The sequence below is a fragment of the Pipistrellus kuhlii genome, unplaced genomic scaffold (genome assembly GCF_014108245.1).
Source record: "Pipistrellus kuhlii isolate mPipKuh1 unplaced genomic scaffold, mPipKuh1.p scaffold_m20_p_14, whole genome shotgun sequence".
Taxonomy (NCBI): Eukaryota; Metazoa; Chordata; class Mammalia; order Chiroptera; family Vespertilionidae; genus Pipistrellus; species Pipistrellus kuhlii.
Genome location: NW_023425449.1, coordinates 13,805,764 through 13,828,249, shown reverse-complemented (window position 1 = coordinate 13,828,249; position 22,486 = coordinate 13,805,764). Strand labels below are relative to the sequence as shown.

At 35.4% G+C, this 22,486-nt stretch overlaps 1 protein-coding gene across 4 annotated transcripts in view; it reads left to right on the top strand.

Moving 5' to 3' along the window:
- ANGPT1 (angiopoietin 1) overlaps positions 1-22,486 on the top strand; it is a 228,890-nt gene that overhangs the window by 157,257 nt on the left and 49,147 nt on the right. For all 4 annotated transcript variants that reach the window (XM_036436781.2, XM_036436782.2, XM_036436784.2 and 1 more), the window contains one exon: positions 18,675-18,796. In XM_036436781.2, the coding sequence (XP_036292674.1) occupies positions 18,675-18,796 (122 nt within the window). The remainder of the gene's footprint in view (positions 1-18,674; positions 18,797-22,486) is intronic.

Here is a 22,486-nt window from a genome sequence, read left to right as displayed (position 1 = left end):
CTATCCTTCTCCCTTTCTCTCTGTAAAAATTAAATAAAATATATTCTTTAAAAATTTCAATATCATTAGAATATCTGGAGCTATTTAACCATTGGAAATATTGCAGGCCCATGTTTCATCCATCCCTCTGTCCGTCCATCCACCCAACAATTTTTGACTCAGTGGCTGTGTATACTTATCCACTTCAAGCAGAATCTTTCCTATGCCTCAGAAGAGCTCTTCAAAATTTGGAGCTTAAGGTCATCTTCTGAAAGGCTTGCTAATCAGCCTTTCCCAGAGTGGTTGGAATGGTAAATGGTGATGAGCGAAAGAGAACACCACTTACATCTGAAAGTAATGATTGTTACGAAGCTATGGCTTAGCAGTGTTTCCCAAACTTTTGACATATGTGTATCCCTTCTATAATTTTCATAACGCCGAGTACCCCTTGTACTCATGAGAACCTAGAATTAGGTGCAGCTAAGCACCAGTGCATATCCCCACCAAACTCCGGTGCAACGCGTACCCCCACCAAACTCTTCCCGTACCCCTGGGGGTACGCGTGCCACACTTTGGGAAACACTGGCTTAGGGGGCCACTCATGTAATGGTTCAGTGTTTACCTACACTAGACAAAAGTGGGGCTCCTTTAATTTAAGAGTGGGCTTCAGCTCCAGGAAAAATTAGCTCAATTCCACACTTTTGCGCATAGATATAGATATCGTGATCTTGTTTTAAAGACTTTTCACATTTCTCTATTATACTCCATTACCTTTAGTTATTTCTCCTTTAGATAGTCAACACGTACCTTTTTCACTCTCTGTAAAGAATATCTTTAAACAGTGAGTTCCCAGAGCTCCGTCAGGGTGTGCTCAGAAATGAGACTGGGAAGGAAAAACCTGCTAATGAGCCGGAGCCTGCCAAAACCTTGAGTGAGAGCCCACTGGAAGGAAAGCATGGTAGGATTTTGCCAGGGAATTTTAATAGAGCTCATGAGTATTTAGAAATTAAGTATTAATATGAGACATATCTATTCTCATATTGAACTGAATACATTTGGGGAAAGATTGAAAACATGTTTTTCTTATCATCCTGAGACTTAAAGCACATGGAGTTAAGTAGTTCTTTTTTTTTTTTTTTTTTTTTCATGATGTTAGAAATATCAGGCCCTGGTGATTCTCACAGAGCTCATATGTCTGCCTACTTATCATAACGTTACTTCTTCTCTGAGTATTAGTCTAATAAATGTGACTTTAAACTTTCAGAAGCTGGGGATGACTTCAAAATTAAAATTCCTGGCTAGGTTTGGAATTTGGAGGCAACATCAGGCAGCCAAACATCTGTTCAATTTGAGAAACATTTATTGAACAGTTATGATGGCACTTCTGATAGATGCTCAGGGTCTGAGGAAAGTAACCATGTCTATTCTATGATGTAACATTAAAAATATAATAATATAGACAGAAATCATCTAATACTTCAGATCTCTAAATATTGATTTTCTCTTTAATGATACAATCCTACAATAAAATAAGTAACACCCACTCAGGGTCTGAGAAAAATAACTGTGTCTATTCTGTGATATAACATATTAAGAATATAACAATAATACTTCAGGCCTCTAAATATTTATTTTCATTTTAATGATACAATTCTAAAATAAATTCTGATTTAGTTACAGGACTTGTGATCTTAAGGTAAGCCTATTGCCCTATTTGCTAATTCTCATAATCACAGATTTTATTTGTTTCCTGTTAATCTTTCTTTTTAAATCCCACAATTAAGTATTCTAACTAAATACTTGGTTATTTAAGGACTCATAAGAGACAAAAGGAAAGTAATTCTCACTAAGACTTCCACCAAGATTTTAATTCTTTATGTATCATTATTTTCACTGGCACCATTATCTTTAGTTATGGTAAATTTAAAATTTTAAATGACTAATAGTATAATGCTGGCTAAATATCAGTTACTAAAATTAACTTTTATTCTAATTCTAAAACACATAAGTAAAATATTTCCCCATTTTTATGACAAAAAAATATTCATTTATAAAATAGATTTATTATTTATCAAAAGATTATATGTAAATATTCTGTTTTTAAATTTAAATATATTAAAGTGTGTCTAAATCATTATAATAACAATAAATGCATTAATTTTCCAAAATGTGTATTTTTAAAGTTTGAAGAGTGGGCTTTTGAAAGTTTTTCCAAAAACATCATGAACTGTGTTTTAATCAAAAAATCCAAAAATTTTAATTGACCTTAAGGATCCTCTAGTTCCAATTTGACTCAGTTATTTTTGGAAACAGGCTGAATGTAATACAAGGCAAGACAAGATTTTCTTGGAGTTTTTTCTGTCCTTGGCAACTAATTTAACTATTATGAAACCATTTCATCATTTATAAAGTCAGTAAAATTGGTCTATTTCACAGTGATAGGGAAATTATTATATTAGATACTGTATATAAAAGCAAAGATACTTATTAATCTGTAGTTCCTTTCATCCCCTCCAAGTGACAAGATTCAATTAAATACAAATTTATTAAGTGCTATCTATAAGTAAATTTTTTTTCATGGAAAATGTCTAAATATGATGCTCTAGAATGCCAGACTAGTATCATCTAAGCACCTTCATTAAGCCTCAGTTTTCTTATCTCTAAAATGGGATCATAGCACACAACTGATGAGTTTGTAATAAGAATTAGAAGAGGTTTATATAAACGCTGCCTATCTATAAATAGTGCCTAACTGTGGTGTAGTTATGTGCTGCATAATAATGTTTTATTCAACAATGGACCACATAAATGACTGTGGTCATAATGGAGCCGAAATATTCCTATTGCCTAGTGATGTTGTAGCCATTGCAACATCTTAGTGCAACACAATATTCATGTTTGTGGTGATGCTGGTGTGAAGAAAACTGTGATGCTGGTCATATAGAGTATACCACATGTAAATACACAACAGAAATATTGATAATGACTAACAAATGACTGTGCTACAAGCATATATATTTACTATACTCTAGAGTGTACTCTTTTTACTTACAAAATAAGTTTGCTATAAAATAGTATGTTGGTTTATACCGGCAGCAGCCTCATACATCTAATGTTTATGGAGTCTCCTGATTGCATCGTTTTCTTTTGTGCTTGATCTGATCTCATGTTGTTTGATTCATCATAACATCTAAGCATCAAAATCTACTGCTAATGCTGCCATTAAAAGGCCACATTGAGTGACTGACATAGAAATGAAATTAATAGTGCAGAAGGATTACAAAAGTGGAAAATCAACAAGGGTAATAATGGTCACTGGTTAGCATGTCTGATTCTACCATATCTACAATCTCGAAGAACAAGAATAAAAATGACAGAAGCTATCAAAAGATCTACTTCATTGAAGGCAACAAGACTAATAAAAATTCAAGAAGGGCCTGTATGAGACATGCAGAAACTTCTAATGATCGGGATTGTAGACTAGACACAGAAACATGTCTCTTTAAGCTTCATGATGATCATAGCCAAAGCAAAAAGATTGTTGAAAGAAGAGGTTGGACTTGACTATGATATTGAATTTACTGCTAGCTCTGAGTAGTTTGAACCACTCAAGAATCATTATTTATTAAATAATGTGCAAGTGAGTGGTGAGTCTGTGAGTGCTGATGTGAAGGCAGCTGAAGAATGTTTGGAAACTCCAGATAAGCTGACTGTGGATGAAAATTACTTGCCAGAGCAAATATTCAATATGGATGAAACTTCCTCTTTCTGAAAATGGATGTATAAAAGACTTTTATTCATAAAGAAGCCAAGTCAATACTCGGTTTCAAGGTTTTTAAGGACATGATAACCGTCTTGCTTGTGGACAATTTGCAGTCTACAAATTGACACCCTTTTGATTAGGCACAGTAAGAACCCAGGGCCTTCAAGCATATCAATAAGCACATATTGCCAGTGTGCTATAGGAGGATAAGAAATCTTACATGACCCAGTCCTTCCTCCAGGGTGTCCTGCTAGTAAAATGGAAAGTACAGTTTGTGGAATAGTATACTGTTTAAGATTGTGCTTATTATTGATAATATTTCTAAACATTTTTCTTTTATTGAGGATCTTTATCTCAATATCAAAGTGGTTTTGTTATCCCTCTATATGCCACCTCTTTGATCCAACAAATGGATCAAGGAATTATGGCAGCTTTAAAGGAGAACCTTTGCCTAACCTATTGATGCAACTGAGGAAGAAACAGATGCAATTGTGGAAGGATTACTAATTTATGACTGCATCAAGATCCTTGCTTGGGCCTATAGTGATGTCACCAAAGAGTATGAATGGCATGTGGAAAAAGACACTGAAAAAGTTCATTCATGACTTGAAAGGATTTGCCATGGATTAAAAGATTGCAAAAATCAACAAGGCTGTGATTGCATCGCAGACACTTCATCCTGAGTGTGGATTAGGATGGTATCAAGAATCTCCTAGAGGTGGGTCCAGAGGATTTGGTTAATGAGGAGTTTTAGGAATTGGATCTGAAATGCAATGGCTGAAGGAGACACAAGAGAAAAGGGAAACAGCAGGAGAAGAAGTAGAAGAACCCCCAATATTCGCAGTGAAAAGTTTTAGCAGAAGTTTTTGCAGAGCACAATAAGCTTCTTAAAAAGTTTGAAAAAATGGACCCTAGCACCAAAATGATTTTATTAATAGAGAGGAATGTTCATGGTACATTATCTGTTTATAAGCAAATCTGTGATGAGAAAAACAAAACAAATCAAGCAAACTACCATAGACACGTGGTTGGCAAACTGTGGCTCGCGAGCCGCATGCAGTTATTTGGCCCCTTGAGTGTGGCTCTTCCCCAAAATACTACGGCCTGGGTTAGTCTATTTTGAAGAAGCAGTGTTAGAAGAAGTTTAAGTTTAAAAAATTTGGCTCTCTAAAGAAATTTCAATCGCTGTACTGTTGATAATTGGCTCTGTTGACGAATGAGTTTACCGACCACTGCCATAGACTTATTTCTGAAGAGTGGCACTTTCTCAAGAAGAGCCTCAGGCAGGCCCTTCGGGAGACGTTCCAGAGGAAGGCATGATTATCACAGGATGTGAGGGCTCCTTGCACGTCACTGACCCTGAAAGCCTTCCAGTGGGACAAGATGTTAAGGTGGAGGACAGTGAGTGATGTCAATGATTCTGACCACATGTAGACCTCCTTGGGCCTGTGTCTTAGTTTTTAACAAAAATAAATAAATAAACAAATAAATAAATAAATAAATAAATAAATAAATAAATAAAAATTAAAGAATATAAAATAAACATGTTTAAAAAAATGGAAAAATCCTATAGAATAAGAATATAAAGAAATACGCCGAAACCAGTTTGGCTCAATTGTAGAGCGTCGGCCTGCGGACTAAAAGGTCCCGGGTTCGATTCAGGTCAAGGGCATGTACATTGGTTGCGGGTACATCCCCGGTAGGGGGTGTGCAAGAGGCAGCTGGTCGATGTTTCTCTCTCATTGACGTTTCTAGCTCTCTATCTCTCTCCCTTCCTCTCTGTAAAAAAATCAATAAAAATATTTTTTTAAAAGAGTATAAAGAAATACTTTTGTGTAGCTGTACAATGTGTACTTTCAGTTCAGTTTTACTACAAAAGAGTTCAAAAGTTCAAAAGTTTATAAAGTAAAAAGCTTATAGCAAGCTAAGGTTAGCTTATTATTGAAGAAGGAAAAGTGTTTTTAAATAAATTTAGCGCAGCTTAAGTGTACACAGTTCATAAAGTCCACAGCAGAGCATAGTAATGTCCAGGGCCTTCACATTCACCCACTCACCAGCTCACCTTCCAGTCATACACACTCCATTCATGGTAAGTGCCCTGAACAAGCCTCCCATGTTAAAGCTTCTATCCATATTTTCACTGCACCTTTTCTATGCTCAGATATGTTTAGGTACAGGAATACTTACCATTGTGTTACAATTGCCTATCGTATTCAGTCCAGTAACATGCTGTACAGGTTTGTAGCCTGGGAGCAATAGGCTATGCCATCTAGTTCACTTGTGTAAGTAGGCTATCCCATCTAAGTTTGTATAATTACACTCTATGATGTTCACACAATGACAAAATCTCTGCAAGATGCATTTTACAGAATATATTTCTGAAGTTAAGCGATGCATGACTGTAAATGCTCAAAACAATGTAATTGTTTTTATTTGTGTGCTTGCTGAAGTGCTTATAACTCACTAAAGTTATATGATAAAAGCATGCCTAGAAGTGTTGGCTAGAAGTTTATCCTTTCCCTGAACATGTGTTCAGTGCAGGAACTATAAATCTATCTTTGTGTATAGGGAGTATTTTTGTTTCATTTCATAGAATTTCTCCTACCAAAACATCTTTATCATGAGATACATTTAAGCTAAGTACAGTTAATATACACTTTTTCTGAAATAATTCACCAAACTTTCTTCTTGTTTTAAGCAACAATAGTGGTGTCTTAGGCAAACAGTCATTTCAAACTGAATTGCATCTGCTTTGCAAGGCTTCGGGCAACACATTTATGTCTGTCTAACCTTTGACTGCCAACATTTGCTCACATTTATTCTTGGGAACATTACCCATTAAAGAAATATTGTCTATTGCCCTCATTGTTACCATAGCGTGAAAGCTTAGCTGATTGCTTCATGCTTTTGGCAATTCACAGTTAATGTGGGAATTAAATAGTTCACACTGATAATGACATGGAAACGAAGTTTGGACTTCTTTGGGGGAAGATAATGACTATCAAACATTCACCAGTCATCTATGTACATAGGTGATTAAAATATCATCACATATGTTGAACACACACAAGGGAAACATATTATGTGATCATGAATTTAATTACTAGCAAAACATAAAAAAGGAAAGAAACTTTTTAAAAAAGAAAATGGTATTTAGGCTCCATCATAAAATTATATGCAACAATTATCTTACTGTCCAAATCAGCTTGGAGCTTACTACTGCTATACCAAGATATGATTCATAAATTTATCCATTCATTCAAAAAATAGTTATGCAATGAATATTCTGTTTCAGATTTCCTTTTGGGGATAAGGGTGTTCGTCCATTTTTATTTCACAAATATTTGCTGAGTTCCTATAATATACCAGATACTGTTCTGAATACTGGGAAGAGAGGAAAGATGTAATTCAGTCCTTGGTTATAGGAAAACTAGAGTTAGGAGGGAAGAAAGACAGATGAACAGTTATTTCTCTGTAAGTGTTTGCTAGAGGTGAGGCCAGGATGCCAGGACACTAGCAAAACATACATAAAGAACATTAAAATCATGGCAGAGACAGAAGGACTGAGGTCACACTCTCGTCTCTGTAGAGTCTTCTTGCAGGTTTTGTTAAACGTTTGTTATGATTCAGGCATTGCTTAAGCTTTGTGTATTAATTTAGTTTGTCCTCATACCAACAGTATGAGGAAACTACTGTGGTTGATCCAATTTTATAAATTTGACAAAGAACTTGAGCAGTTTGTGTGAGAAGGATACATGGCTGGAAAAGATTGATCCTCGATTCAAACATAGACAGAGTGGCTTTCATGGGGAGATAATGACTAAGTCTTCAAAATGAAGAAGGCAGGGTATGTGCAGAGCTCCTCTGGGGAGGAAAGGGAGAGTTGGTGATTTTCATCAGATTCTCCAAAAGGTCTCCTAGGAGAGAAATGATAAGGTCAGTGTCAAATAGGGCCAAATGGAAAGGCAGGTGGAGGGGGAATTTGTGAACAAAGAAGAATTAGAATCAATAAGAAATAATGACTTATCAGAAGTAGAGTTAAACATAACTTCCAAGTTTGGGGTTTGAGTAGCTGAGGGGATGCTAATGATATCCTTAAAATAAGCAATGTCTGAAAAGCAACAAGTTTATGGGGGAAAGCTAATGAGCTTAGTTTGGGCACGTTGACTGAGGTAACTGTGGGACAATTAGAATCTCTAAAGGTAGAGAAATCAGAATTTGAAATGCAGGAGAGCAATCTGGGTGGCCATCTATAGATAGGTGCGTCCTCAGAGAAGACAGGTGATAAAGCCATGCAGCAAATGAAGCCATCGAAGTGTGTAATGACTCAACCATCTGGGGGTTTATAGATCCATTTCAGAATCTGATGAAAACTAGCCTACCCTTTCCCCCCTACCTAGTGCAAGTACCCACACAAATTTATGTACATTTTCAGAGGCTTGACATCCTAAGATCATGAACCCACTTTAAAATAATAAGAATGTAAAATAAAAGACAGAAAATGGGGAGTTCTTTCTGGGACAGATTAAAACAGACCAAAAAGAAAACAGAATCAGAGAAAAACTAGTAGAAAATGCTATCATGAAAAAGCTACTTAACTGCAAATAAGCAGAAAGTCAATTAAAAAAATTAAAAAAACAGACTGAGAACTGAGTTTTGGAACTGGATGACCTTCTCTAGGGAGAATTTGGTTGTAGTGTATGTTCAATGACATAGGTCGAAAACTAGAATGAGTAAGAGGAAGAAAAGCAGGAAGTGTTATTTATCACATCCCAGAAATTTGAATGCAAAAGGACAGATAACAGTTTGGCTAGGAAGTATTAAAGAAAGTTAATTATTAAAGGATTAAAGAAAGTTAAAAATAAATGCTGAGACATGAGCATGTTTTTATACCTCATTCCCTCTAGTAGGAAGTTCAAATTCAAATCATAAGGAGCTTCTCATGAAGTTCATTTTGAAGACTTCTTTCACATCATCTGAAAGACATAATCACTGATACTACAAATAGTCAAGTGATCCAAATTATTTGGTGTAGTGCTTTTCCCGGAGGCCTATTGCAGTGGTATGGAACGTTTGATCATTCTTTTTGGTCCTCCGGACTTCTGAAAAGGATAAATGAGGCATTTGCTTCCTTCCCAGGGCTGAGGAGACGTTTGGCTCTGTTTTCAGAATAATTCTACCATCTGAAAGGAATTTACCTCCTGTGCAGTGTCTATTGATTTTGTGAAGTAAATCATTCAGTCAATGGATAAGATAGTTTGAACTCCTCTTGAAAGTCCCTTGAGTTAAGAATGACTCTAAAAACATCACAGGCAATGGGAGGAAATTAAAAGTTTTTGACTGTCACTCATATAAACATTGATAAAAATAGAAAATATCATTTCGTTGACTGAGTAAAATATTTGGTTTTTTGTTGACTGCATGCAATGCACAATTTAACATTAGGTAGAAAGAGAAAGAAAAATACAGGAAGTCATCTGCTGAACACCACAGTGAGCACTTGTTCCCATTTAATGAGGGAAATGCTTTATCTTGACAGAAAATTATATGTTAAACATTTACAGTTTCCTTAAAATGAACCATACTTTCTAACACTTCCTTTCATAAAACCCAATGGCTTAAGGGGAAAGTGACTATTTTTAGAAGTGGTATATTTCTCCTTTATTTGATGGAGCATGTTATCTGCCTTTCGAAAAGTTGTAATTTCTGTAGAAAAAAAAATTGTGTGAATAGTGAATAGCCAAACTAATGATAACAAAATAAAAAATAATATAGTCCTTGACCTTTCCCATGAACTATTTCTAAACCACATCTTTTGGGGGAGATTTGAAGTTTTGTGGTTAATTCACTTTTGGAATTAGAGTTTCAACTTCAGAAACTAGACTATCTGAAAAGGGATATCTCCTGGCTCCAGCTGGGCCTGGCAGCTACCAAGGTGAAAGGCCACAAAAAAAGAGTGTTGCCTTGATGTTCCAACATTACTGTGAGCAAACTCCATGCCTTCTTCTCTTATGCTTTCATAGCCATACATACAAACAAGATACTGCCTTTTAACATAAGATTTTTTCTAAAGTCAGTAGCAAAAAACCTTTAAAACTATTGATGAAAAACTTTTGTAGCTTCCTATGGAAGGTCTTCATTTATTTTTAACTAAAGATGCCACCATATAACTAATTCTAAGAACACTATAATTTCTCCCTACTACTGGCTTGTTATTCACATTCTGAGTGAGACAACTTCAGTAACAAATCACATTAACATGTGACCCGCCAAGAATAACCTACCTTTTCAATGAGTGTATGTTGAAGATAAATTATTAAATGTGATACCAATTCAGTCAAATCTCTTTTAATTTTATTGTGACCTTTCATATACTCACTAGAGGCCCAGTGCACAGATTTGTGCACCAGTGGAGTCCCTCAGCCTGGCCTGCGAGGGTCAGGCTGAAACTGGCTCTCCGACATCCCCTGAGGGGACCTGGATTGCAAGAGGGTACAGGCAAGACCGAGGTATCCCACCAGTGCACGATTGGGGCCTGGGAGTTACTGTGGGAGTGCTCCAGGGCATGTCTGGCCCATCTTGTCCAGTCCCAATGGGCCAGACCCCAGCAGCAAGCTAACCTACCAGTCAGAGAACCTGCCCTCTGGTGGTCAGTGTGCATCATAGCGACTGGTTATATGGTCAAGCAAACAGTCGGACATTTAGCATATTAGGCTTTTATTATATAGGATAATTATTTTAGGTCTAAACACTCTCTTTTCATAACTAGGGTGATTTCCTTTATAACAGTGAATTTGAACTGTGGATTTCATTTTAAGTGGCGATGTGGTTCTCATAGAAGGCTTTACCAGTTGTTTTGGCCTCATGTACACACTTACAAATGTACAAATAAACCAAATTCAGTCATAATCAATGCAGCCCATGTCCCTAAAACTAGGATTTAATTTGAGGTGGCCTCCTTACCAGTGTCTCAGAACAGCTATGGCATATGTCACCTGGAGGGTAGGTTTTTCTAAAGTCGGTAGCAAAGAAGGTCTAGAAAGAATGGGACTCAAGACCTCCAGTCCCAACACTTGTCTGGTTGTTTAGCAGAAAAGTGCCATACATCTTGGGAATTTTTCTGTGGCCTGGATACACATGCACAGTTTATAACTGGTACCAACCATTCCATACATATCTTCTTGTGGTTTTGTATCACTCAAAGTGACAGAGGGCACCCTAAGTTCAAACAGGACTCCACGTAAAGCCCCAGCTAGTAGTTAAGAACTGTTCTTCAAGTATATTTCACCACAAGAGTAGGAAACAAAGTTCCATACCTATGATGACAATCAGCCTTTATTTAAAACTTCAAAGTGAAGGTTTGGTGTGTGTATCGGTTTTCAAAAGCATTTGGCACTACTTTCTTCGTTTACAGCATTGCCCAAGGACTTTCATTCCATTTTCAATGACTCTTGCTGAAATCAATTTGTCTTCTAATAAGGCACAAAACATGCCTTATTATGTTTTAAGCTTTCCCACATGCATAGGAAATCTTTTGTTAAAAATCAATATATTCCAGTCATTCCAAAAAACATTACATGAAAAATTAACACACATGAAACACCCGAAATGACCTCTGAACAAATGGCAAGGTCATGTAGCACTCCCAGCTACCCATCTGGGTGCCCAAAGGGAAAACATGGAAATATATTTTGTGAAAAATAAATGATTACTGGATTAAACAAAAGTTGCCTGCAAATTGATTTTCAGCTGTCAGTCATTTAAAAAAAAATTCTAGTTTCTTTAAGTGTAATGCACATTGAATACATGTTCAGTTATATGTATGTGTAATTTTACATTAGAGGAGCATTAGAAAGTTTATTTAAATACACTAATCAAACTAAAATATATATAGAATTACTTGCTGTTTCATTATTCTACATTAAAATAAAAAGCACCATTGTATTAGTAATCCACCCATGTCTGTCATAGGGTGGTTTGCATGTCCACATAGATTTAACAGTTTATGTACTTTATGCATATGTCTCAATATTGTAATATACAATATTGTAATATACATATATATACTGTATATTATAATCAACTAGCATTAACTGTATAATACATATATATGTATTATACATAATGGTTAATTTATTGCCCAGATAATTACAAATGTATATTTTAAGCAGAAAAATTTTAAGAAAATTAAAAAGCATTGTGATGGTAAATTTTTTTGCATTGCTTTTATTCTCTCTTCACTTTTTTCTCAGAGAAGATAAGATTGAATAAAATTAAAGCTTTAAAATTTTTAAAATTCATTATCATCAGCATGAATAAATATGCATCATAATACCATGATGCCTTTGGAAAAGCATATAATTTATCCAAAACTGTTATCCTTTCTTATTTTTGCTTACTTTTAAAGCTTTACTATCTTTTCTTCATACATACAAAAAAGCTTTTACTATCAATTGTTTTTCTTTTCATGCCAGATTCTAGCAGATGCACACCAACACACATTCACAGATGCATACATACACGCCTACTCTCTCCTCCCCACACCAGCCCTTCTTCTAAACTTGTACTTCCAATAGTCCCGAGGCTGGGAAATCAAATAACTAGCCTTGTGAAAATAATATATATAGAAATAACGGGGTAAGTCCTGGTTGGCATAACTTGTAAGGAATGGACATGATGGAATTCAGTATGGCTTCTCAAGGACCTTTTACTTTATACCCCTCTGTTAGCTTTTGAAGTTCTGTTTCACATTTCTGCTGAGAGTTCCCCCCTCTCCAATAATTCTGCTACATGTGGCTCTCTTCCATCCTCATTTCAACATTTATTAGTATCTTCTTCCTTGTCATGTCTGCCTCCTGTCACTCCTTCCATACTGCCTGCTTCCGTGTCAAGAGCCTGTAACCATTCAGAATTGAAAACTGTCCTAACTCATCTAAGACCCTGGGTGTGACATTGTCGGTGGAGATAAGTATCACTGGGGACTCTGTGACAGATGTCTCACTGGAGATTTTTTGAGTTTGACTGTATTCCAGAAGTGAGTAGGAAGTAGTTAAGATTCTCAGTTAACGAGTTCCTTACAAGTATTTGTGAAGTTAGGTAGCATCTTTGAGCCCCAGTTTCCTTGTTTATAAAGCGATGTATTTACAAACTTCCCTCAAAGTGTTTATAAGGATTAAATGAAATGAAGCATATGAAACATACTTAGCACATGAAATCAGAGTTGAGCATACGTAATTAGTGTTCAGTTAATGCTAGTTGATTTTATTTAGCTCATGCCTGTAGCTCCACCAAGAAGATGATGGGTAATTAAGAGCTGACAGATTGTCCACAAAATAGTTACACATAAGTAATTTAAATGAGAGTAAACAGCCTTTTTTATATATAAAAAAGTAATGCAGCAAGTAAATGATCTTCAAGTGTTTTATATGAGATAAAATATCAACTTTGAAAATTTTAATTTAGAAGCATAAAGGTTTTATGTATTTGTGTCACTATATATGTGTGTGTGTGTTGTATATTTATTAAATCATTGCTATCTCTCACCTTTCCACATATTCAAAAAATACTAAAATATTGAATATTGCCTGAAAACCTTCTTTTAATCTTCCCACAGCCTTGACATTCGAGGGATTACCTTCTTCCGCTTCTAAAAGTCCTTTCAAACAATTAAGATTCTAGAAAGTGTCTTTAAATGGGCTTTCCAAAAAATGCCTGCACACCTGTTTCAAGTGTACAGAATCTAATGAATCATTTGATTGTTTTCATCTTGTCAGATATGCTGGGGGGTTTTTCTCAGTGAACTTCAGTGACCTGTCCTATTGAAAGTCACAGATTTATGGCGATTCCTAGTACTATGATCTCCTTGATGATGGTGGCCAAAAAGTACCACAAACATTATCCTTAAACCAGCAACTTGATCCACATTCATTCTGATGTTTGCTAAATACTAGAGAGATATGAACGATGAGCTACATCTAAGATTTAAAAGGAATGCTTGAAGAATCGATTTCTTTATAGCAGCTTATTAGGAAATGAGTAGGATTCAAGGGCTTTGGTTTTTTACATGGTCTCTGATAGCAAGGCTAATCGCCATCTGTGTTTTCTACTAGGTCTGCCGAGACTCATAACTATCAATTCTACATTCCAGGAAGTTTTCTCTTGAGGGTTCATCTGAATTGAAGTGACCCTCTGCCTCAACTTTCATGGTTCTTCCCTGAAGTCAGCCTGGTGGCAGATATGCCATCTGGATTGAAACTGTTTGAACAAATGAAAGGAAGAGCCTGATAAAGTCAATAGCTGCTGGAGTCGGGGTCTCCGGTTGCATATTGTCTGAATGTTGGCAGGTGAAAGACAGACATGCATCTGTTTGTGTCTTTAGATCATGAACATTTTGCTGTGCAGATAAGACTAAATGAAAGGAATGATTTTACTTGCTGATAGTGGTATAGGTAAAGTCTTTGAATTGGCACACCAGGCCCTTGAAATATAGTTCAGATATGCTCTTCTACATGTCTTACTCCTTCAGGTGTTATCTCTTCCCAACTGTTGTTTACATTTTAAAGCTAAGATCAAAGTTAGGAAAAAAGAAAACAGAGGCTAGGAAAGGACTGGCATTAATGATGGGATTTGGCTCCACTTAGAGAAAAGACAAACTCATGAAGTATTTAAAGAGTGGGAGAGGAAACAACAAGAGCGTGTGGTCAAAGAAGGACCTTTTAGATGCAAAGATCTATTTTTTTTTAAATATGCTTTTATTGTTTTCAGAGTATATGTGAGAGGAAGAGAGAGAAACATCAATGATGACAGAAAAATCATTGATTGGCACCCTCTACTGAGAATCAAGCCTGAAACCTGGGCATATGCCCTTGACCGGAATTTAACCCCGGACCCTTTAGTCCACAGGCGGGTGCTCAAAGATCGATTTTTTAATGCCTGCTTTTAACCCGGTTTATTATTACAAAGAAGTCTAACCAGGCTGGCAGATAGCTGAACACCTCTATCAGGTCTCCAGATCACTCTCCCCGGTTCTGTCCAGTTGGTGTTTCTTTCATCCTCTTCCATCAGGTTTCCCCTATTTACCTTTTGTCATTTGCCATGCATTCCTCCAGACATTCTTTGTTAACCTCAAAGTAAAAGGCCAAAGTGAGAGGCAACCAGCATTTATTTGAAATCAAGAAAGAACAGCTCTTTGGGAAGCATTGGTTCGGGCAGAAACCCAGCAGTGTTCTGATTAGAAGACAAAGCAAAGGGAATTTATGAGAAAGGGAAGGGGAATTATGTCAGTAGAAGGAAGGCCTTTCTTTTGGTGCAGATAAGCTAACGTAGTGACGCTAATTCTGAACAGTGTTTTTAATTTTTAGCCTGGGTAGCCATCAGTCCAGTAGTCATAGTATCTGATTTCTTGGTACCTTTACAAACAGGTGTTTGGGACATGGTGTTACTGTAGGCCCAGTCCAAAGGTTATTTTTCCCTGTTTTAACATTCCAAAGATTGGAGCGGTAAGACCTGCAAAGCAGTTCTTCTGGGATGGCAGCTCTGGCTCCACTTTAAAGTGGCTCCGTTTGTGTTATTTATTTATTTTTGTTGCATCTTCCATCTTTTTTAATTTCAAGATCTCCTGTAAAAATTTATCCGTAACTCTGACAACTTGAAATCTTCAGGGAATTCATCTTTGTTCTTGTCTTTCTATGTTTGAAAAAGTTTATTGTGTGTCCATTCTTACAATAACTAATCATAATACTGAATTTTAGAACTCTCTGGTACTTAATGAAGAAAATAGTCTTGTAAATTTAAATTATGAGATTACAACCTCTATAATCAACATTGGTATATACCTCCTATATCATTTCATCTGAAATAATCCTGAAGTCTTAACTATTCAGATAAAGCTTACAGTATACAGATTCCCTAGGGTGTTTTTTTTTTTTTTTTTTTTTTTTTTTTTGGTTTAAGCAATGATGGTATGACCTGATGTAGTCAATGAATAAAATACACCAATTAGACAATTTTCACAGCCAATTAGTCCAGTTCTAATCCTACCTATAACCAGTCAATTGTAATTGCCCTGCATTTAGTCAGCTACAATATTTGTATTTGAGAGTAGGAAACAATAGCATCCACCATTTCATTAACTAGACAGGCTGGCTTTCCATAACTTGCTAGTATCCTTCCATAAGATAAAATAATAATGTAATGTTATCCTATCTAATAAAAAGAATATGCAAATTGACCCTCACTCCATCACAAAAGATGGTAGCACCCATAGCCACAAGATGGTGGCATCCAGTCCTCTCAGCCCTGCTGGAGTCCCCCCTCCATAATATTATAACACCATAATAACAACAATAATAACTGCTATTTCCTGAGTACTTACTGTAATTCAATCACTTGGCTCTATTACATAATTCATACTTGTGCCTCAGAAATATGTATTACTGCCCCACTTTATAGATTAAAAAAAGGAAGAAAAACTCTAAAGGTCAGTCTACTCTTACTAAAGGAGCCCTCTTCAAACCACAGTATATAATATAAATATCAAAAGTAAGCTGTGAATGAAGCTTTTAAATCGATTTAAAATGTTTTAGTACTCTAAAATTTTTTAATACTCTAATTAAAAACAAGCAATCTAATTTTCTTAGAAGGAAAGACTATTTGTTCAGGGTAGACTGCAAGTGTTTCAGTTTTTCAAAATACCAAATTACAGTTCAAGAAAATGAAATATCTGTATTAGATATGTTGCCATAGCAATGAATCCCATATTATAATCATAGTACTACTTGTTCCATTTTTTCCAGTTGTAAACATTCGTATCAATGATAACGATAACGATAATGATAACGATGTTCATGGTTTGGACATCATTTGTATACAATTAGTTTGCAGAAAAACAAGATGATAACAGTGTTTCTTGGTTGTTTAAAATGTGTGTGAAATAGCTTCCCTCTTCCCACACAGCAGCCTCTTTACCCACATCTTCCTGAAGAGGAAAAGAAAAGGGGGTGGAGGTGGCACAGGAGTGAGAAGGGAATGTACTCTCCCTAGATAACGAACTAAGGCAGGGCAGGAAGTGGTATATGCAATGAGAATAAGCATTTTCTCCTTAGATAAATGACCTTCTCTATCTTTCACCCCAAAAAGAAAAATGGGTTTGCCATTGATTTTCTGTTGACCACATCTTCCTGTGCTGTTCTTCTTAAGAGATCATAAATTTAGTTGGTTTTTTTTTTTTCAACTCTTTTTTTTTGCATCTAATTTGGTTATTTCCACATTTCAACAAAAGAAAATCAAGCATTTAAAACTTAAAACTTTTTTTGGTGTGGAAAATAATAGTCCATTTGCTGAAAATAGGCAAGCACAAGTGAATTGCATTGATGTTTTTGACAATGATAACACCTTTATATAATTTATTGACATGCCCAATGATATTTCAGATGGCTTTTGAGTAAGTATTTATTTTTCAGTTTCTATTTGCATATATACTGTACAATACTTCTTCATTATCATATAAACCTGCAATCCTGTGATTACTTATTCTGTGTTTATATTGCAATTGTAATGGTGGTGTTTAAATGTAATTATTAATACAAGTAGGTAAAACCATTAGTCTAGACATGAGCTATAGAAAAAAAACATGATACTGTTAAATAATTTTAAAATTTTGTTATGTCAACATGTCTGATATGGATATTTCATTTTCTTGAAATATAAGTTTTTCTGAAAATTTGAAATAGTTATATTGAGATAATCCTTTTTTTCTACCAAGATTAGACTGTTTATTTTTAATTGCCTATAAATTAGTAACATCATGCATCTTAAGTTTAAATCAGACTAGTATTTTAGACTGATAAAGAATTTAAAAGCACTGATTCATAGTTTACCTTTTATATTTTTATTATAAAAGACACTTCAACTCAATGACTGAAACCAAATATTTATTAAATAACACAATGATAGCAAGATGATGAACTTATTAACCTTCTAGAAAAGGTTTAATGAAACCAATTATTAAAACAATGTATATTTATTAGGAAATACTACATCATAAATGTTTTATAAATATACTACCCATAGCTAAATATTGTTAAATATGAGTAATTTTCATAGTTTGATCTCATTAATAAGAACTTAGTAAATAAAATAAAGTTCTCAGTAAAGACTATTTCCAATTAAATTTATTTTCCACTGGACTTACAGCTTTTTTGGAGCTCTTCCCCTATATCATTTAATTTCAAACCTTATTTACTTTCATTTTTGTGTATATCATCTACCTAATAGTTTAACGATAGGGCATTGAATAAAGAACAAAATTCAGTTTCCTCATCTTTCTAGATAGTTCAATTAGGTCAGAGATTCTTTTTTACTTTCTGAATATAATTATTTTGAGAGTTGTCTTTTTTAATTAAAAATTCTAGAACTTCTTCAATTTTAAAGCCATGGAAAGAAATAGTCCTGCCTACTTTTAGTGTTTTAAATCTATATACTGTATTTTTATGCTTGAATTTGTTATCTTCATCTCTTTGTCCTCCAAAAAATGCTTCCACACTTTAAAAAATTTTCCTATGAAATGTAGGTAAGAGCTTTTTAGAAATTTTGCAGGAATACTGACATAATTGTTACTGATTAGAGGTATTACATAATCATGCCAGTTGTCTTGATGTTTTGGAAAACCTTTAGAGAAAAACAAAACTTAAGGAATTAAACAAAATATAAAATAAGTATTCAGTTGAAAATTGCTCTGCAGGTTTTTTTCTTAAGCTTTGTAATTTTGTGAGTCAACTCAAAATCGATTATTGTCTTGATGATAGATTTTTCATTCACTGCAATATTGACATTTGGAGGAAATGAAGACTTGCTTAGTTATATTTGAAGTCCATTTAGGTACTAATGTACTGATATTTTTATTCACATATTGCAATCTTTCTTTTTTTTGCAGTTTTACTAAAGGGAGGAAAAAAAGAGGAACCATTTAGAGACTGTGCAGATGTATATCAAGCTGGTTTTAATAAAAGTGGAATCTACACTATTTATATTAATAATATGCCAGAACCCAAAAAGGTAAAATCAGAAGTGTTTGTTTATGAGATGTAAAGCAGAACCTAGTTGAATTGCTGAATAATCAGATTGATTTGTGAGCTTGTTAAACTGAAAATATATATGCCTGAACTCTTTCCTCTCAAGAAATATTCTGTTTCCCAGGTCCATAAAATATGAAAATCTATTGTACAGACCTCCCCTAACTCCCACACCTACCATGCTTCTTTTACACAAAGTTTTCTTATTTATTCTTTCTCATTCCTGAGATGTCCCTTTGCTTATAAATGCTTGCCTATTCCGATTGCATGTTGAAGTCATGTATACTTCAAGGGCAGGGAAAAAGTCCCAAGAACCCAGATGGCACACATCATCCACAGTCCAGACACTGTATGGAGGGAGCTAGGACACATTTCCAAAATCACTGCTTCTGCTGGGTGAGAGAAACACATCCTATCTTAAACACAAAAGGATTAGCTTTTTGTATGTACCGAAAAGAGTGGGTTGGAGGGTAGGACTCATCACTATGTTGAACAGGATCCAAAGTAAACTTTGAAGTAAGAAGACATTATCTTCCTGCTGTCGTTTCTCTTTTATATACTCTTTCTCCCTATTTATTCATTAAATCATCAACCCATTCCTTCATTCAATACATATTAAGTGTAAGTTGTTCATTCGCCAGTCACTGATCAGGGACATACTACAGAACAAACAGTTCCCAGTGTGTGGCGGAGACAGACAATTACACAGATAACTATGCTGTGGAAGTGTAGTGATAGAGACCGTCTGTGTGAAGCAGAGTTTTAGAAAACTTTGAGGAGAGCCCTGCTCTTCAACATAAAGTGTCAGCTAGATGCCCTAGAGCCCAAGAAGCCAGGCTGCCCCAGCAATGCTGCTTCAAAGGATGGAACACTTTCTCCTCTTTGACCCCAAGCCATCCATGTCCCTATTTCCTCTGGGCGCCTGCAAATGCTCCTGGAAGGCCTTCCCTGATTCCCTCTGACAAATCTGCATGACTTTCTCATACCAGAATTATACAAGGCCAAGAATTGTATCTTTTTATCTTTTATTTTCCTTTTTTAAAATTAAAGTACAATTGGTATGTAACATTATATTAGTTTCAGGTGTATAACACAATAATTCGATAAGTTATCACTGCAGTGTCTACTCATCACCATATGGTAGACCCCCTCCATCCATTTTGCCCACCCTGCAGACCTCATTCGCTCTGATAGCTAATCTGTCTTTCATATCTATGAGTTTTATTTATTTGTTTTATATTTTAGATTCCACAAATAAGTGGAATCATAAGATATTTGTCTTTCTCTGTCTGACATTTCTATTAGCATCATATCCTCAAGGTCCATCCATACTGTTGCCAATGACAAGATTCCCTTCTTTTTATGGCCAAGTGGTATTCCACTGTATGTTCCTTGCTATTTTGATTTCCTGGGACCCAGCATAGTTTCTGGCACATCATAGGTCCTCAAGAAGAATGTGCTGAAATGAATGAATGGATAAATGCCCTGCTGATTGTAACATTAACACTTCTATGTAGTGCATCATAAGTAAGCCTAACTTATTTAGTTTTCTTGTTGTTCAGTACCTTTGATTGGCCAGGGAAATGAATCTTAAAAAAGTTTGTCAGATGTCACACAATTGTCAAAGTAGAAAGTCTCTCCCAGTGTTCTCTCTTTACCGATTTCAATAAGAATTCATGGTTTAAGTTAGCTCAATGTTTGTTTTCTTTCCCTTTGTTAGGACAAAATTTTACCCAAAAAAGAGGCCATGTATATAGCTGGAGGTGGGGGAGAAAGCACAAGGAGAAGAGGTGGCAGGCACAGGTCTATGCATTGCGACCTGGCCACCTACCAGAGAAGTTTGGTTTCACCTGTTTTTTTCATTTTGGGCTTCAGTGAAAGATGTCACTGAATCAAGTGCTCCATGGCCTTTTAAAAACAAGCTGTGACACTACAATGGCAAGTCTAGGAGTAAAGAGAAAGGGCAACTTATAGGAGGAGCCTTTTAAATCCTTTGACATGAAGCCTTCCTACTGTGCTTGCTGCTTTCTTAAAAGCATACTGGAGCTTAAATCCATTTTACACACACACACACACACACAGGCAGGTAAACACTGTACACACTGCCACAGTACACAGAGCATGTAAAGTGGTCAGAAACTGTCTTGGGGTGGAGTAGTGTAGCTCACATAATGCTCTCTAAACCTACTCACCTCTCGCCCAAGACCTGGAAGGACTCCTAAATTGTTAGCTCTGCTGTAAGTTAGCTTGATTAGGACAATACAGTTAACTAAAAATATTGTAACCCACATTTTAGATTCCTAATGACTCTATGATATATATGAATATAAAAATAAAATAAGTTTTAATGTTTTTAGATTAACATGCACACTTTTAGAGTATTTTTTCACTCCATCACCAGTACGCCATGTGGCCATGGTGCAGACATTTCAAATACAGTTTTGATCTTTCCACGACCTTTAATTCATATCTAACCACAACTCTATTCTAGTTCAAAATATTTTGAAATACAAATGGTGCATAGGCCATTTGCAGAGCCATGCTCCTTTTTAGGGTGGGAGAAAAATAGCCAATCTTAACTCATTATCTTGAACAGCTCAAATTCATAAACTTGAATAATAACTCATTAACTTGAATAAATGTGCTTTTCTTATTTATATAAAGGAGTGGCTTGGAGGATCTAGTTCATTAGTTCAGTGGCTGACTCCTATGTTGGTTTCACCAGGATTGCATGATTTAAATTGACACCTCTGAGGAGTGATGAATTTTGCATATTATGTAGCTTCAGAGTTCCTGAATAAATAAAATCTGAAATATTAAATCCACAAATGTCAAATATCTGGATTAAACTTCTGAGATTTGGGCCTAGGAAAACATTGTAGCCTGAACAGATTAGCAGTGAAATTAGTGCAACCTGTAACAAGCAAAATTTTATCACCCTGGAAATGGCCCCATGGCCATTCTCTCTTCTTCTGGTCAGGGAAGTTACCAGATTTAGTTTTAATGGAAATAATGGCAGTGTATGGTGAGGCAGGAGATAACTGAGCAGATGGTGAGGCAGGAATAACTGAGCAGTTATTTTGATAACTTCTTGACTTTGGTGTGCATTCCCTCGTTTTATCTGTTCCCTTTCTGATCATGCATCCTCTCAGAAATAGTAATATACTAATGTAGAGATGGATACATTAGGTGGATATATCTGCACCTTTTTGAAGGTAAAAAATTTTGTTTTAAATCCATTATTATATTCACATAGCTTGTAAGAACAAATATGGTTTGAATTCCCCCAATGTCATTTAGGAGCCGATTAACCCAGTAGTTCAAATGTATTCGTTGCTAATATTTTGCCAGGTCATAATCTAAGAACTTTATATGTAGTCACATGTTTACTCCTCAACAACTCTTTGAAATAGATGCTCCCATTATCTCTATTTTAGAAAAATAACTTGCCCCAAACACATAGTTATTAAATATTGAACAAAGGAACCAATTTCTGAGGATGCCATCTTAACAGGGACCAAGTATGATAATTATTTATTAAGTGGTGACTAAAGTTGCACTGTTTAAACCTATCTGAGTGACTTAGAAAATAGTTTATTATAAAAAAATTATGTAAAATGTATTTATGCTCTGATAAGCCACCCATTCACCCTATAATTCATTTTCTTCTATT